Source organism: Eptatretus burgeri, chromosome 12, assembly GCF_056783735.1.
Source record: "Eptatretus burgeri isolate ZD-2024b chromosome 12, Ebu_testis_v1, whole genome shotgun sequence".
Lineage (NCBI taxonomy): Eukaryota > Metazoa > Chordata > Myxini > Myxiniformes > Myxinidae > Eptatretus > Eptatretus burgeri.
The window spans coordinates 75944362-75962281 of NC_140972.1; the positions used below are offsets into that span (position 1 = coordinate 75944362).

At 48.4% G+C, this 17920-nt stretch overlaps 1 protein-coding gene across 5 annotated transcripts in view; it reads right to left on the minus strand.

The window, feature by feature from the left end:
- Positions 1-17920, minus strand: part of CTBP1 (C-terminal binding protein 1) — a 385392-nt gene that overhangs the window by 314854 nt on the left and 52618 nt on the right. For 4 of the 5 annotated variants that reach the window (XM_085848575.1, XM_085848572.1, XM_085848574.1 and 1 more), the window contains one exon: positions 3769-3979. The exons of the other annotated variant lie outside the window; for it this stretch is intronic. In XM_085848575.1, the coding sequence (XP_085704701.1) occupies positions 3769-3817 (49 nt within the window). In that variant the 5' untranslated portion in view covers positions 3818-3979. Of the gene's footprint in view, positions 1-3768; positions 3980-17920 lie in introns of those variants that run through there. 5 annotated transcript variants of the gene reach the window in all.

A 17920-nucleotide genomic window follows, 5' to 3' on the forward strand; every position in this document is an offset into this window, starting at 1 on the left:
CTCCCTCCAGTAAATCAACTTTTCAGACATCAAATCATTTTATCAACTTAAAGCCGAACCCCAATGAAGATGTAAATTTGGAGATGATCACACCCAAAATGGACAGAACAAAAACTCGAATGAACAAACAAAATAAAATAAAAAATACATGCATCCTTTCATAGAATCATACTACTTTTGGGTTTTTGCCAAAGAAAGAAATTTAAGCGTTTCTGGCTTGAACGCTGTAAAAACGGGTCAGATGCATACACCACATCAGCAGCACGGAGAAGATACACAAGGCAGATCCTGACGCAGTCTGCGCATAGCTGGAGGTTTTATCGTTCTTTCAATTGCAATTTTCCTGGCCACCTCTCCAGATATGCTGGTGGACAAAAATCAACATGGTGTGTTGCAGCCATCCTGCTCGTCAGGATTCATATGGCAATATCTGATATGGCATGTGGCTCCTGGTACCGTAACAGTGAAGGCCTTTGTATTTTAAATAAAGCCTCAAGGTGGCATGGCCAAATCACTGAGAAGGCAAGGTGGTTTAGGGAGGGGGAGGGAGTTGGGGTTGGGCACCTGCTCTGTGCCGATGAGGGCCAACTCGACAGAAACATGCTCATGGATGGTGCCTCTCCACCAGAGTGAGCTGGCTTGTGCAGCTTGATAATGTAATACCATCCTATTCTAGTGCCTTTGATGTCCGACCCTCGAGAAGACTGCAGTGAGCGGCAGGATCTGCTTTGTGTGGTCCGCACATAACCAGACATCCTTCTTTTAATTGCATTTTTCCCAGCTACCTCTCTCGATCTGTTTGTGGACCAGTCAGAATGGTGTGTGGCAGAAAAATCCTGCTGACCAGGAGCCGTGCACAAAAGCCGGTGTGGCACACGGTTCCTCATACCACAACAGCGAAGGAGTTTGTATTTGACTTTTTTAACCACAACCTTCACATCAAAAAAAGAAGACAATTTTTAGTAATTAGTTTAATTAAATAAATAAGATTTTTGTGTTGTCATTTTAACAAAATTTGTGTCAAAGCAGATTCATTTTAATGGTTCTCCTGCAATGCAATCCATTCCGAACCCTCTCATATACCATTGATTGTCTGCTGACACGGCTGTGTTATAAATGGTCGTCCACACTGCTGTGACCTAATGCTCAGGCAGCAAGATAATTCGCAAATCCAAGATTTTCAGCAAATCCTATCCATATTGGCAAAGAACAATATGTCTATCAATGGCAGTCAACATTTTGAAGATGAATAGCGTGTCCAAAATATCCGATAAAGTTTCACCGCCTCTCTTGCCAAAAAGTGAGAAACTGTCACTGAGGGCATGTGAAAAGCATCCAAATAATTACACCAATGATTTGAAGGAATGAAACTGTGCTATTAATGCTGAGTGGGGTGTTGGGATGGCAGGATGGCCTAAAGGTAGGTACACTCACCTCTAAGCTGTCTAGCTTGAGTTTGAATCATGACCCAGCTATAAACTGTCATCACGTTGTTTCACAGGGAGGGTGATTCATCAATGTATGTGCCATCTCTCGGAAGGATGTCAAAGTAGGCTTCCCTTTTGCCGGCATTAGTTAGTGGACATTGGATCTCAGTGTCCTTGGCGAAGAGTAGGTGAGTTATCTCCGGCACCCTGAACAAATTCCAAAATGACTTATACGAACATCAGGCCTGGCCAGCCGGTTCATGAAAGACGGGCAAAAAACACTTCCCCCGGCCAACCCCAAAATAACATGGGAATTATTGTGGCCATTAAAGAAGAAGAATGTCAGCGGGTTGTTCTGGCAAATAATATTTAACATTTGAACCAGAATATCATGGGAGATAATAAGCCAGTGCATTTCCAACAAAAGAGTGAAAATCATTGCACAAAATATTTTCACCAAATGTGTCACAGTTTAGTTAGCTGTTTAGCTTTCAATTGAAAACAATGCACACAGAATCTTAAGCAAACTTGCCAAACAGATCCCAAAATATGGATCTTGAAAGTTATGACCAAAATTTGAAGTTTATCAAAACTCGGATTGCTTCGAAATCTCAAAACCATTCATTTCTAATCTATGGAGACGTTTCTTACACAAACTAAAATGTCACTTCAAGCCATATCGAGACGCATGTATTATTTTGCAAAAAGGTCAGTCATAAAAATTTGTTTAACAACATAACCTTTAACCTAACTTCCTCATCCCCCCCACCCCACTCCACCCTCCTACTCCCAAAATTGCAACTTCAACAAACAGAGAATCTGCAGATCACACATAATATGCTTCATGGTATATCATTACCAAATATCAGCCTTAGTAAATGATTCATGTCTGAGATGACTCCATTTATTGTACAAGTCAAAGGTCAACAAGAGTAATTTATCAAAACATGAGCAACTAGAACGGCACTCAGTAGAACGCATGTACCTCTGCCAGGCTGAACAGTTTACGTTTTGTATTCCACTGATAGGCTGGATCTGCATCTATACCTGAACCAAAATCGAATCGCTTGTTCTCGTCATGTACCCAACTCATCCACCAAGTTCTGTCATAACCCGTCCACAACTTTTTGAAATGTCGTGCTCGCTCTATATCGTTTTTGGCCCCATCTCTCAATAGTGAAGAATCACTTCAAAGATTCTCCGAGATGGATGCGGATCCGGATCTTCACCAAAATTGAATCAGTTTGTCCTCATCATACATCCAACCTGCCCAACCAAGTTTAGTCCGAATCCGTCCATAACTTTTTGAGATATCGTGTTATATATCATTTTTGGCCCCATCTCGCAATGCTGAACGCAAAATAATATTGATGCATGATATGGCACAGAAGAACATGACAACCTGAGAAATATCTACGGTCTGTGCAATATGATTACAAGCACAGACTAATATGCTTTTTAAAAGGGTAATCATTCAACATATACAAAATAAATGGCAATGGGTAGTCATTGAGGGTTTGTACAAGGGTGCATGATACGTTAAGCTCACATACCAGAGCAGACTTACCACCCAGCCAACAAATACACACTGTGTTATCAAATGAAAGTTGAGACTGTTCTTTGTCACTACAGGCAGAACAAGGACAAGTGACAGGCAAAACCGATAAAGTTCCACAGAATAGAAACAAATGAATGATTCAAGTGAGCTTTACTACCACATGGTTTGAAGACATGGAAGTGACAGCAGATACAAAGTACCAGCAGGCAATCTTCCAGCCTTCTGCTGCCTTTCCAGCACCACTGTCAGAGCACTATCTCAAACATTGCACACGATAAAAGCTTTGGATCAAAAACAAAATAAGGAAATGAAACCTGAATTTCTATGAAACTTCATCATGGTTCCCAAACATCACAAAGGAAGGGTTTGTAACAAAGCACATACTGCATGAGGAAACAAATATGCAGTCATTCAGTCATTCCATAAATGACTCTGGAGCATCAAACAGTGCACAAGCACATGACAAGGTAATGAAACTCAGCACAAAATACAAGGGAAGTTCAGCAGCATAAATTAAAGGAACATCATTAGATGCTTCTACTTCACATTGTGCAAGACATATAATATATACAGGAAAAATATTTTGAATCAAAGAACATGAGAAATTTTTTTAAAACTACACAAAAAAAACTGTACAATTACTGAAACAGCAACAGCAACAGTCAAGGAGAACAGACATTCAAAACAGAATGTTTTGGCAAAACTGACCTGAAGTTGCATATACTATTAAAAAGGTAACAAAATAAAAAGGGGGGAGGGGTGCGTGGGTACGCAAAAGCAAACCTTCACAAATCCTGTCCAGCCGCTGTCTTTTCACTTTGTGCTTGTCCATTAGGGGTGGGCTGTCGCGAAGGCGGGATCACGGTCCCAGCACGACGCCGGCAGGCTCCGTGAGATGCCACCACCGTTGTTCTGCAGCGTGCCCCTTGAGACTGCACTTATCGCCCGGGGCTCGCGAAGGTGGTTGCTCAGCTCCTGACCGATGTACAGCTCCCTAGAAACAGATATGCTGCCATGGAGAGGAGCTTTCAAAAGACACAGGAGGATATGCAAGTGGGAGTTGCACAGGTGTCCAAATATGCCACGCAAACGTACTCCCTCTCTTACATACCATCTGCTGTTCTTCTAAGCAAAAGGCTGATAAAAGCTGTTTGAGTTGAGATCAGAATAAACAGTGATATCGCAAAACAAGTTGAAGACGACGACTAAGACAAAGAAAAAGACAACGACAAAGACAAATAAATCAAGCTGGGAAAAATGACACGTTTGCTTTGTGACAAAGTTAAAATAAGAAAACTTCTGCCATGTTTTTACCATTTTACCCCTTCATACCTATTAATTAACAATAAAATAAATGAATAAAATAAAACACATCATGTGCCTACCAAGACAAAAGAAAAATTGAATGCTGCAAAAATCATAAATTCATGTGACAGCAGCCATTGGGATGGTCATCAGAGTAAGCAGTTATGAAAAGGCTAAAAAAAATTTAAGTCGTTTGAAGTTTTTTTTAACTTCTTGGATTTTATTACAAACTGCTGGGTATGAGGTGGGGAGGGGGAGGGGTACAGCTAAGACCAAGAGGCACAGCCGTGAAGTGCTGAGACCCTCCCACATATTGCCTTTCCAAGGCCACAGCAGTGACCACAGCTGCACTAGCACCATCTGCTGTTTACAGCAAACTGACTCACTCCATCTGCTGCTGGGTAACAAAAGTCAACGAAATGTTTATAATTGACACAATTACTACATCACACAAAATGCACCACACTCTGATAATAATCCAATGCAACTTCAACATCAAATCAAAGTCAAACATACTAATAAAGAGATGTGGGTGGGGGTGGGGGTGGTGGGTACGAAAGGTAAATAGTTATTAATAGATAAGGGGAAATGCACAAGTAGAGCAGTACAGCTTGACTCTTGAATAATAATAAAAAGTTCATATTTTAGGGCACTGTGCTAAAAGATTTGCCATGACAATTGCCATGGAAGTCAGGAGCATCTTGTCTAATGTGGCATCATGCTGAGCTTCATTAATACCGAAGGCCAGTGCAAATGAAACGATAATTTGCCGACATTTGCCAAAAGGACTCAACATCTTTTTCTCCAACTTGAATGCTCAAAATAATTGCCCATCAGCAAAGATTAGTAATGCGATGGAAAATTTTGCGAAGTTTCAATAATGACACTGGCAAAGCATTATTTTGGTGGGGACAGGGAAGGGGTGGGGGTGGGGAAGGGAGCTTACTTTTGGAAATTATGTATTCGTACTGGTACTTTGTGAAAGTTGTTAAATAAGACAAACTGGCGTAGAAGATTACAAATGATGGGGGACTTTATGCTGAATGAAAAAGACACACATGACTGAAACTTCAACACAGAAATGACCTCAAATATATAGAAACACGTACTGTATTTATACATTGTTGCGGTTCTCAGAACCCCATGCATCCAACAGATAGTGGGCCCAAGACAGTTATTCCATTATTATATGTGTAGATAGTCCCTTTCCTTTTGTCTAGCGGGACAACAGGGGCGTGCGTTGCAATGATCTCATAGCAAGGTTTGCTTACATCATTTCTTCTTCATTTTGTCCCGACTTCTTTTCTGATCATTCGTGAGGTAAATCTGGGCCACGTGCGCCTTCGCTGTGAGATGGGTCCTCGTAGAGGCCAGTGCGTGTGGCGCCGCTGCGAGGAAACGATGACGCGCGAGCATTAACAGCACAGAGCCCCCGTTCCCAAGCTAGCCCTCAACCCAACGTGTACGGAGAGTCATACAGTGGGCTTGGCAGTTCGGATTATCGACTCGAGCTTCCGATGATCTGGGGAAGATTGCCGGGTGCATTAAAAACGGATACGAATGAAAATCTCTTAAGAGGTTGCACGATGGTTTTTTTCAAAACACAGGAAACAGCCAGCATGACGCCCACGCTACACGAAAAACGCATACGGAGGCCGATAAAGGCGACTCCACGCCACGTTGGGCGGGATGCGAGTGTGCGAAATAAAAGCAGCGTGTTCCTTTTCAACCAAATTTCTGAAACATATTGGTGTTCGCCCTGTTCACACGCTAGCAGAATCGGGCGGACGCGAGCACTGACCATGTGGGCCATGGCGGATCCATGCGTACTGTGTGAAACATGCATAGCTTTATCCAGAGCAATGTACCTTTGGCCCTCGCTGACAGTAGTGGATTCCCCACGGATGGTGAACGTCTTCTCGTCTCAACGGCCAGCGAAGCTGCGATCGACCAGGGAAATGTTGTACAGTGTGGGCCACGTTGGCGCACGCGGAGCGAGCGCATTGATCAGCGCTGGTCGGACGCTGAAGCGGGCATGCAGGACCCTCGGCCGGTAGTCAGGCCATGGCCCGGGGGTTTTTGCGGGAAGGTTGTCGCGCCAAGTTCGGTGTGGGTGATTCGTTTCATGTCGTGGGGTCAGAGCGGAATATTTTCGCTGTCAGGGATGACCTTGCTGGAAATGGAGTGTTGCGGTTCGTGTGAGGGGTCGGGGCCAATCAGAGCGGCCAATTCAGGTGATGACACTTTGCTTCGGGGTGGCCCCAGCCCCACGCTGCGAGTCATATAAAGGACAGAGCGGTCCCTCCGCCTTTTTCGCTATCGTCTCTCTGTCCGACGTCGCCATGACCCGCTCCTGCTGCCAGGACTCCGCCTCCTCGTCTCCGCCCACACGACGTTGACCCCACCCGCCTACCTGGTCCCGCCTTCCACTCCATCCACACACTCTGGACTCCGTCCCTTCTCCACTCAGGCCCCTCCTTCATGCCCACGGTCTCCACACGCGCTGCTGAAGCCAGAGACGACACGCCAGCTGTCGGGTACCGCACCACGGAGAATTCCCCCCAGAAAACGTATTGGTGGCGCGTTCGTGCAATCAAGTACAAAGGTACCGAGATCGAAGCCTCAACTCCTCTTCTTGTTTCAATACTTTCTCTTCATCGGGTTGTGTGTGTGTGTGTGTGTGTGTGTGTGTGTGTGTGTGTGTGTGTGTGTGTGTGTGTGTGTGTGTGTGTGTGTGTGTGTGTGTGTGTGTGTGTGTGTGTGTGTGTGTGTGTGTGTGTGTGTGTGTGTGTCCTGCCACCTGTCCACTTAAGTAAGACTGCAGAACATCGTTACTGTTATCATTATTATTGTTATTATTTTCGCATTAAGTCTGCTCTGTGTCCCCTTTTGTAAGTTGCCTGTAAATAAATCATTATTAGGAATGTTCCCAGCTCATTTTTGTGGTTTCTTTCATTGATCCAGCATGGTCTGAATCCAAGCTAAGCCGGGACTTTATTCCCAACGAACCATTCCTTTTTGCCGGTACATACTTGGCAGTGTCAGGTCAAGGCAGGTATGGGAGCATGTGCCAGAGCAGCACGTCGCTGCGTCCACTTTCCGCCGGTACTACAGGGACCTCCGTCTGGGCATCCCCCAGGCAGATGTCTGGCCCATCCCCATCTCCTTGAGATGCTGATCAACCTGCTGCAACCACGAGGCCCTTTGGCCTCCTCCACTCACGAGACTCCCTCGCTGAGAGAATCTGGTGAGCAGCATCAGCGTCAGGAAAACGAGCCAAATGTCCGTACAGCTGAAGCTGACGCTCACGGACTATGCAGGTAACAAATCTCATTTGAGTTTCTCTCAGCAACACTCGTTGGACACAAAGTCTGACCAACGAGAGCCAAGGATTTTCTGAAGAGACCTAGTACCAAAGGAATAAAGTCTCCATCTCAGATCCTTGGTCAGAGTCCAAGTCTCACATCCATAGAGCAAGACTCGAAGTACCAAGGACCTGAAGACTCGGACTTTCGTCCTCCCGTACAGGTACCGGCAGTGCCACACTCCATTATCCAGTAAATCCATGGCTCCCCAGGCCCAATTCAGACGTCTATCGACGTCTGACTCACAGCCAGCAGTGACATGAATATCACTGCCAAGGTAAGTGAATCTCTCCACGACCTCAACATCCTGGGCAGTGTCGCTCGGCTGCATCCGATCCGGTAGAGTGATCCGGTTCGGACAAGACATACCGAGGACGTGTTCCCCAGTAATTAAATAATGTGATTAACTAGGTAACCCAATTAACCCTTTGACGGGAGGACCCAAGGTCACGCGGTTGAGTTATTGGCGTCCACGGTCGGTTAAGCGACACGCCACTTCACAGAATTATCCGTGTGCAACGGCCTACAATTCCGGGGAGTTTGATGGGAGCCGAGATAGCTTTCCCCCCTTGTGGTCTTCTCACCCGACCAGCAACAATATATATATATATATATATATATATATATATATATATATATATATATATATATATATATATATATATATATATATATATATCGGGCGTAGTGGCGTGCGCTTGTAATCCGGCTACTTGGAGGCTTGAGTAGGAGGATCACTTGAGGACGGGAGCTCTGCGCTGGGCCGCGCTATGAGAGGGTGTAGGGCAGCCCGGAATCATGGCGAAACCCAATCCTTATCCCTGTGTTGTAAGAGGCGACCAGGGTTGCGTCAAGAAGGGCATCTGGCGTAAAATCTGTGCTAAAATCAGTATGCGGATCATAACGGATGATCCGCTGTGGCGACCCCTAACGGGAGCAGCCGAAAGACGAACAACAACAATATATATATATATATATATATATATATATATATATATATATGTATATATATATATATATATATATATATATATATATATATATATATATATATATATATATATATATATATATATATATATATATGGAACTTTCCATCAACAAGGACACTGTCTGGAGCATCATCACTGAAAATCTCAAAATGCGCAAGGTGTGCGCAAAGATGGTCCCCAAGCTGTTGTCCGAGGACCAGAAACAACAAAGAGTCACTGCCTGTCAAGACATTATCGAGCGCCTCAAGGACGATCCAGACCTGCTCGGGAGAGTCATAACCGACAAATAATTATATATATATATATATTTATATATATATATATATATATATATATATATATATATATATATATATATATATATATATATATATATATATATATATATATTGTGACGAATTTGGAAGCTTTTTGCACACAGACAGTCAGCAGTCCCACAGTTCAGTCATCTCGTTAAGTATATGTGGATAGTTACAATCCCTCCCCTATGTCTGATGGGAAGTTCATGTGTGCGCTGCGAGTTTCTTTCAAGTTAGTTTTCTACATCAATCCCCTCCACTCCTTCAGCTCCATTGTAACGCACGTGTTCAAGGCCACAAACTTAGACAGAGTTTCCATCGCTTCAGAGCCAACTCCACCCAAGAAAGTTGGAATGTTCCTCTCGTCCAATCAGGGGTGAGATCGCTTCAGCTCCAACTCCGCCCATCAAAGAAGAATGTCTCCCCTGTCGACACTGGGGAAGGCAAAAGAGCCTCTCTCGGGGGAGGAGCACCAAGACCCCGACACGCCCCTCCTCCAATCGCGGCTGGCCACCACGACACCGGAAAACACCCCGTCCAATTCGGAGACGAGTTACCCGAGAGCGGACCGAGACGGGTTGCGTTGGAGCGCTCGAGCTGGGGATCCCTGTTCCCTTCCACGGACTCCGAGCTCCACAAGTGCGGGTCGGTAAAACCGCACGAGGCGGCCAGGTACCTGATCAAACTCTAACCCCCAGCTTGCCTATCCTCCGCAGCTGGAGGGTCCAAATAAAGGCCAGTTGGCACCATTTCTTTTTGGGTGTGTGTGTCTGTCTGTGGCCAGTCTTATAAGTAGAACTGCATAAGTGCCTTGCTTTTTGGACCGGCACGGTTTGGCAATTCCCACTCGGTTACGCTGGATCCGAGTCGGTAACAGCGACTCCGTTCAGACAAAGCTGGCCGAGGGTGTGGCTTCACCGGTAGCGAGACCACGTGGCTAATTAGGTAAATTGGAATCAGACAAAAAAGACCCGAACTGCACGGTCAAAAAATTGGCGTCCACGGTCCATTAGTGACGACCTTCAATCCCGGGCGTTTGGGGGGGGGGGGAGAGACAGGCCAACTGCTCCATCTGGAGGTCGTTCCTCACCCCCGAATCCGGCACTACAACAATTGGTGTCAGGCGTGGGACGAGAACCCCTCGGCCTCCATAGAGAAATTCACAGGATTCGGATCAGGGGTGCGCGGAGCAACCGCCCCCCCCCCCGTTCCCTCCAAATTAAGAGCGTTTAAATTATTCTCAACACGAAACATGGCGGGCCAAGACAGGCTAGAGCAGGTGGGTTCAGACCTAAGCTTGGGGGAATCCATGGTCCAGGACGACACCTTCATGCAAGAAGACGCCCCCCCCCCCACGATCGGACCCAAAGGTTTTAATGGGCATGGGAGAAGTGGCGTATGACCACCCCCCCCCGTCAAATTTCCCCCCCCGATCCCTGCCAGTTCCGCACACCATTATGGCAGATCGGCTCCACCGAGTCCACTTGACATGAGCCAGTTGTTTGAGATATTAACGCAAAGAATGGATGCGAATGCGCAAATTATGGATGTGAATGTATGAAGAATGGATGCAAACATGCAAGAACTCGCACGAAACACGAGTGAAATGCAGAGCATGGGGTTAAACCTGCAGGCGAGTCTGGAGAGGTGAAAGGTGAAATGAGGATGATGGACCGCAAAATGGCAGATGAGATGGCGCCTGCACGTGGAGGAACGACCGAGTCAAGGGGAAGTGTACCGGCTGTTCAGACCACAATGGATACGGGCAAGGTCGAGGGGACGAGCGACGCCATAATAATTGGGGGAGAGACCGGTAAACTCAAGCAGGGGATGACAGAAATAGTAACAGGGACACAAGGGGAGACGCAGGATTTAGAAATAATGACGGAGATGCAGAAATCAAAAGCGGGGGACAAATTGCGCGAAACTAAAGTAAAAGCGGAGCACACACAAGTACACAAGTTGAGCTAGGAGGGGATATTGAGGTTGAGCTTGGGGAATGTGTTGAGACCCAATGCGAGTGTCAGATTAACCTCCCACAGGAACGAGGGGAGACGGTATGCTCCCTCGAGGCAGGCTGTGATGAGGTGAGTCCGGGAAGGCCGTGCGAGGTCGAGCGGGTGCACGGTGCGAATGAGCACATGCTGAGCTTGGGGGGAATAGAAACCCCGGGATCTTTTGGGCTAACACGAGCCCCTGATGTGAATGTCCCAGAGTGTGTGTTGGAGCGTATGAGTGCATGCGTGGAAATGGGACACAGACCGACCCAGACGGGAGACGTGGGTCGTGTAACGGACGGGAACGGCGAGCCTAATGGGCCGCACGGAATTGTTTTGGAAACAGCGCCGGCTCCGCGGGACGCTGCGTGCGAGGTCCGTTCTGTGTTTTGCGGGCGGCCCAAGCGCACACTACTTCGGATTGGGAAGCCGGCGTGGAAACGTCTTGTGCTTGGTACAAAACCAGCACGCGCACAGTTAAAATGGCGACGATGGTGTGAATTCCGAAAGCATGTGGGGCCCCATGTGAGCCCGTGTACAGAGGCCCACGTGCTGCACGCCGCGAGTACTGTTTGCGGGACATGCGGAGCGGGTCCCCGGGACGACATAGCTGGTCCCACTTGCATTGCAAGCCTCGCGGTGCAGTTCATGTGCGAGTGACGTCACCAGGGATCTCACAACACGAAAGCCAGGTGAGTGGCGCACGGCTCATATGGTGGATGGCTCAAAAGCGAGCGCTTGGTGCAATTGACGGGGTGACGTTACGCTCCCATGTATCGCCCAAAAGGAAGGGATGTGCGAACTGTAAACCGCCGCCCAGGCGATGCAAAGATGGCCGGGCCTTGCCCCGAGTACACGATGCCCAGCCGGGATGTAGTGAACATCCTCCCCCAGGCAAATGAGCACTAGTTTAGGGGGAAGTGTTTGGTGTTAGCTGGACCGACCTCATGGGGCAGGAACATTTCCTCATAGGGCCCGTGGAACAAGTAATGGGAACCTAGATTAGAATTTGGAAATGGATTTTGGGAGACACGGACGGACATGGAATGTGTAGTGGGGACGTAGCTTAGCAGTAGAGTTAAAAGGAACGTGCATTTGAATAAGGGATGACGGGGAGCACGAGCTAGTTAGGGGGACGTAGCTAGTAGAGTGTCAGTGTTGGTGTGGAAAAAGTAAAACTAAAGAAACAAGATGAGTGAATGTGGGACAGCGGGCCCAAGTGTGAATGGAGTGAATGTGGAATGCATAATTGGGGGGAGGAGTGAATCCGACCAAGGGAACCCGGGGTCAGTGTAATGTTAGTTCGGGGGTTAGTTAGATTTACCAAAAGGAGGTCGCTTTGTTGTTGGTGTTGGAAGAAGGCACGATACCTCTTTGAAGGGTGCAGGAGTCCATTGACCGGCTGTGGAAAGGTGAGTACTGAGTAGAGGGCACCCCGGGCACGGAGAAGTCGGCCAGAGTAGGCCATGGGTCTAAGCGACCGGGATCGTGAAAAGGGCACGGGCGACCCTCGGAATGGGACCCGGAGCACCAAAATGCCATGTGGGCATATACGGGGGAGTAGCCAGGAAGGGCACTCCCCGCGTTCATACTGAGTAGGTAGGCTCGGAGACGGACTCAGCTGCCCGGGGGTGCTGTAGTTCGAGTTTGGCAGAACGGAATCCCTGCCAATTGAGTCACGCTGCCCAGCCACGAAATTGTGCAAGAGCACGAGAGAAAATTTGAGGGCCAGACCCAAATTTATAACAGACACCAACACAAGTGACAGGGATCATGGTTGCCAGACCGATAGTTTAAAGAGATCGGCGTGTTGAAAAGCCCCAGGGATAGTTTAAAGTTTAATAAAGGATAGGACAGATAGGAAATGTGTACCCCCTTCGCACCATCCATCCCTTCAGTCTCCAAAGGCCACTGGATCCACCCTGGAAAGATTGCTGAAATATATGGAAGCGATTCTGAGGCTCCATTGGGCCTCGAGACAGATCCACCTGTCTCTTCCTTATTCCCCTCAAAAAGGATCTTGGGGGTTGGGAGTAGGTAGGTAGGATAGGTTAGCCGGACAAGGACAGCAGGAGGGTTAGGGACACTTGGAATAATAAAGAAAATAAATAAATAAAAAGGGGGAAGTCTAAATTTTGTTGTTGCAAACTAAGGGAGTGGGTATGGACAAAGACAGGCAAAGGCGATAGGTTGGGGGGAGATAGTAGGGTTGGTTCGGGCCAGTTTTTGGAGCGGCCGGCACCACCGCACTCCCTCCAGAACCTCACGAACCGGACCAGAGGCCGGCCAGCTTCATATGCCGGCCTGTTTGTGCTGCATCTGCTGGTCCGCATTCGCATTGCCATGCCTTGTTTGCCTGCCTTTGCCTTGACCCCATGTCTGCCTAGCCCTTGTAAGCATTTACCCCGTATCAACCATCTCCACCATGTGCGCCAGGACCATCTCCTCAAGTTTTGCAAGGACTGCCCTGCAGGCAGCACAACCACAGGGACTGCATTTGACCTGCAAAATGATTGGCTTTGCTGTGCCTTTTCCCCACAGATCACAGGTCCTGGGCCATGGTTAGTGAAAATAGTAGGAAATGTATATCACCTTTAAAACCCACCTGTTTGTTTGTGTTAGCGCCGCAATATTATTTAAGTTGTCTGAGTGAATCTGTTAGTTTAGTTAAGCAGCGCACGAGGTTATTTATTGTTGGGACATGTATACAAATGTCGCACTCAGGGATCCGGAGGTAAAATGTACTCGGGGAAAGAAAAAAAAAACCTACACCTGCATTGCACACGAAAATTGACGACTCGGGACGAGTCAATAAAAAAAGGGGGGGGTGGGGTAGTATTACGAATTTGGAAGCCTTTTGGACACAGTCAGCAGTCCCATAGTTCAGTTATCTCGTTAAGTATATGTGGATAGTTAGAATCCCTCCCCAATGTCTAATGGGAATTTCATGTGTGTGCTGCGAGTTTCTTTCTCGTTGCTTTTCTACATCAATCCCCTCCACTCCTTCAGCTCCATTAGGCACGTGTTCAAGGCCACGAACGTAGATGGAGTTTCCATCGCTTCAGAGCCGACTCCGCCCCATCAAGAAGGAATGTTCCTCTCGTCCAATCAGGGGTGAGATCGCTTCAGCTCCAACTCCGCCCCATCAAAGATGAATGTCTCCCCTGTCGACACTGGGGAAGGCAAAAGAGCCTCTCTCGGGGGAGGAGTACCGATACACCGACACGCCCCTCCTCCAATCGCGGCTGGCCACCACGACACCGGAAAATGCCCCGTCCAATCTGGAGGCGAGTTAGCCGAGAGCGGATCCCTCCACCCCGCACGGGGGAGCGAGAAGAAGGATCGCGAGCTGTATCCGGGGGGGTTCCTTGGTTCCTTGGAGGTCGTTCCTTGCTTCTGGTCTGCTGGGTTCTCCTGGTCGTCGGTCATCGTTCGTGGCTGGCCGGGGCGTTCGTAGGATCCTGGCTGCGCTCGTTGGATTCTGGTTCGTGGGTTCGAGTCCCACCGTGGTGGGTTGTGTTGGAGCGCTCGAGTTGGGGATCCCCGTTCCCTTCCACGGACTCCGAGCCCCACAAGTGCGGGTCGGTAAAACTGCACGAGGCGTCCAGGTACCCGACCAAACTCTAACCCCCAGCTTGCCTATCCTCCGTGGCTGGAGGGTCCGAATAAAGACCAGTTGGCACCATTTCTTTTTGGGTGTGTGTGTCTATCTGTGGCCAGTATTATAAGTAGAACTGCATAAGTGCCTTGCTTTTTGGACCAGCGAAGCTTTTGGTAATTAAAAAGACCCTAACTGCACGGTCGAAATAGTGGCATCCACGGTCCATTAAACGACCTGTCGACTTTGGAGCTATCTGGAGTGACGACCTTCAATTCAGGGTATCTTGGGGGGGGTCGGAGACGGCTCAACTGCTCCATCTGGTGGTCGTTCCTCACCCCCGAACTCGGCACTACAACGTTATATATGTGTGTGTGTGTATATATATATATATATATACATATATATATATGTATATATATATACACACACACACACACACACACACACACACACACACACACACACACACACACACACACACACACACGTATATATTATTACGGAAATGGCCCTTTGTATGCGACAAAACATAGGATTAGCTCAGATCCCCCATTAAATGCGTGTTTAGCTATGTTGTTCGGTAAAATGGACGTTACATGTGTGTCGGGAGGTGTAGGATGCATGTTTTATTGTTCGTACAGTGGTGGTGTGCCGAGGGCTTCTTCTTCCTCCCCTCTCCGGACGATAGGCCCCGCCCAGTCGGCTGAGAGGGAGTGGCCAAAAAAAAAGGAAGTGAAACTGAGGGGAGGAGTTTGTCGGCTTCATAAAAGGGGGAGGAGTGAGTGGCTCGCAAGCAAGCGAACGAAGACCTCGTGAAATGGTTCAGTTTGGGCGAACAGTCGGTTTTTGAGGCGTGCTCGGGTTTCAAAGCGAGCGAACGAAGGAGGGACAGTGTTGAATCTGCCGGGAGAGAAGCTGAACCTGAGCGCGCCAATTTCTGCCATTTTTGGGAAAGAGAGGCTGCCTGCACGGTGGGTCTGCCTTTTGGCAGTAAGAGAGGCTGCCTGCACGTCGAGTCTGCCTTTCTGGCAGTGGGAGAGGCGGCCTGCACGTCGAGTCTGCCTTTCTGGCAGTGGAAGAGGCGGCCTGCATGTCGAGTCAGCGATCGACTCTTGTGAGGAGGTGATCGACAGGGTCAACCTGCGTCTGGCCGCGGAGCATCCGTCCTTACTCACCTCACGGCTCGACACGTTCCCCAGACAAGGCCAAATCGAGGTGCCGGGCTCCTCAGGCGGATTGACAAACAGGCCAGGCCTGGATTTGTATGCTGGACCTTGAGAGAAATCAGCTGAAACCCATGGTCGATCTAACGGTCTTGTGCCGTCGACATTGCGCGTCACCAGAACGTGCTGAGGAGGGCGTGCGCACGCGGTGCATTGAGAAGAAAGAGTACGGCGCCACCATATTGCCACGTGGCGTGTTCGAGCGGGGGCTTGAATCCATAGACATCGGCTTGATACGAGAGACATTTTCCTCTCGTCCATGAAACATCACCAAGTACTCTGTTTTGTCTGCATGCTGCCTGTCTGTCTTGTCTGCACGTTGTTTAAGGCATATCTCGGTAAGGACCCCCTCGAAACCTGTAATCCGTAGTTCCCTAGTTAAGAACGGGTTAAAGATTGTTAATAAAAACATTGTTGTGAATATTTTGCTTGTGTGGTGTTCCCCGAGGTTCCCCAATAAATCTGGTTGTTTCGTATGAAGTTGCCGCGATGGATTAATTCGTGTCGCGTCGAGGAACGATCCGTTCGATTGGCATATAAAACCAAAATGGTTACAGACTGGCAGAAAATGCTCGGCATCTGACAAAACCAGTCTGCAAACGGGGTTCTATTTCCCCAACTGGTAAGGTTCAGGATTACGTTGGTATCGCGATTGAAGACGCGTGACCCGAGGCCTGTGCCGAGCCAGCCGGCGTTATAAACCCCGGAGACGGCCGGAGTAGGTTGAGAATCCCTCCGTCGCGGATCCTTAACAATATATATATATATATATATATATATATATATATATATATATATATATATATATATATATATATATATATATATATATATATATATATATATTGTTGTGGTTGACGAAATTCACAAACCACCATTCAGGTCCCTTAGGTGAGATATCTCTGTAAGTATATGTGTAGTTAGGCCCAAACCCGTTGTTTCGAGGGAATAAATGTCATTCAGTCGGGCTGCGACTCTTCAGGATAGCCGTTTTTCTTTTACTATCTTTATTTTGGACCAGCCGCCATTACTACCACCACCAACCACGTCTCAACAGCCATCACACAACAACCACCAACCACAACGCCACTTCACAACAACAGCCACGACCTTTACCGTCACAACTCGCCACCATCGCATCACCACCATTCTTGCGCCACTTGTGGGCACCGATACTGGACTTGTGCAGGGCGCGCACCGAGCAGCGTGTTCAGAAACATCACAGACTTTCCGAAGAAAACGGATCAAAAACGACTCACGCCCACTTCTGTTCCGTCCTATCGGCGAGCTGGGGCGATTTGGCCCCGCCTCCAGGTACGTTGGAGCGTGGTCGCTATATGCAAATTCATGGATCAAAAAGCATTCACGCCCACTTTTCCTCGGACCAATGGGGAGCCAGTTAGAGGTGAAGGGTCGGAGGTAAAGGGTCAAGGGTGAAGGAGCGAGGCCACGGGGGATATAAACGGCTGCGTTCGTCAGTAGAAGGAGTTGGGAGTTCGCGGAGCCAGTGAAGAGTTGGGAGTTCGCAGTTGGGAGTTCGCGGAGCCAGTGAAGAGTTGGGACGAGTCAAGAGAGGAGACGGAGAGGGCGATCGGACGAAGCTGTGGAGAGGCGGCGGCGGCGAAGGCGGTTGAGGGGGTGCTCGCGTCGGAATCGGGGAGCAGCGGAGGGAGAGGCCGGCGGCGCGACCGAGGTCGTGGTGGAGACGCTCGTCGCGGGACCCGAGATAGGGAGATATCCTCCATCCCCCGAGCATCAACAACCCCCTCCTGTTTCCCCCCGCGCTGAGATAGTGCGAGAAGGGGGCCCCGTCCCCACCCCATACCAGGCAGTCCCAGCGAGGCCCGCGGAGTCGGGGCGCCACCGCCATCTTGCGGCTCATCATCAGACGGGTAGGCCCGACACGGTCTCGGCCCCAGGCCCGCCTCATCCTTGAGGGTGGTCCTTTTCATTTGCTTTGGGTATATGTGTTGTCGGCGCCGTCTGTGAAGTAAAATTGTATGAGTGTTGCCGTGTGCTCGGTAGTCGGATAGCTCTGCATTGTCTTCTTCTTTTATATTTGCTTTTTGTGTAATATTGTGTGTTTCTTCTCCTTTTACATTTGCTTTTGGTGTAATTGTATATGTGTGCTTTCCGTCCATCGCGAAATAAAT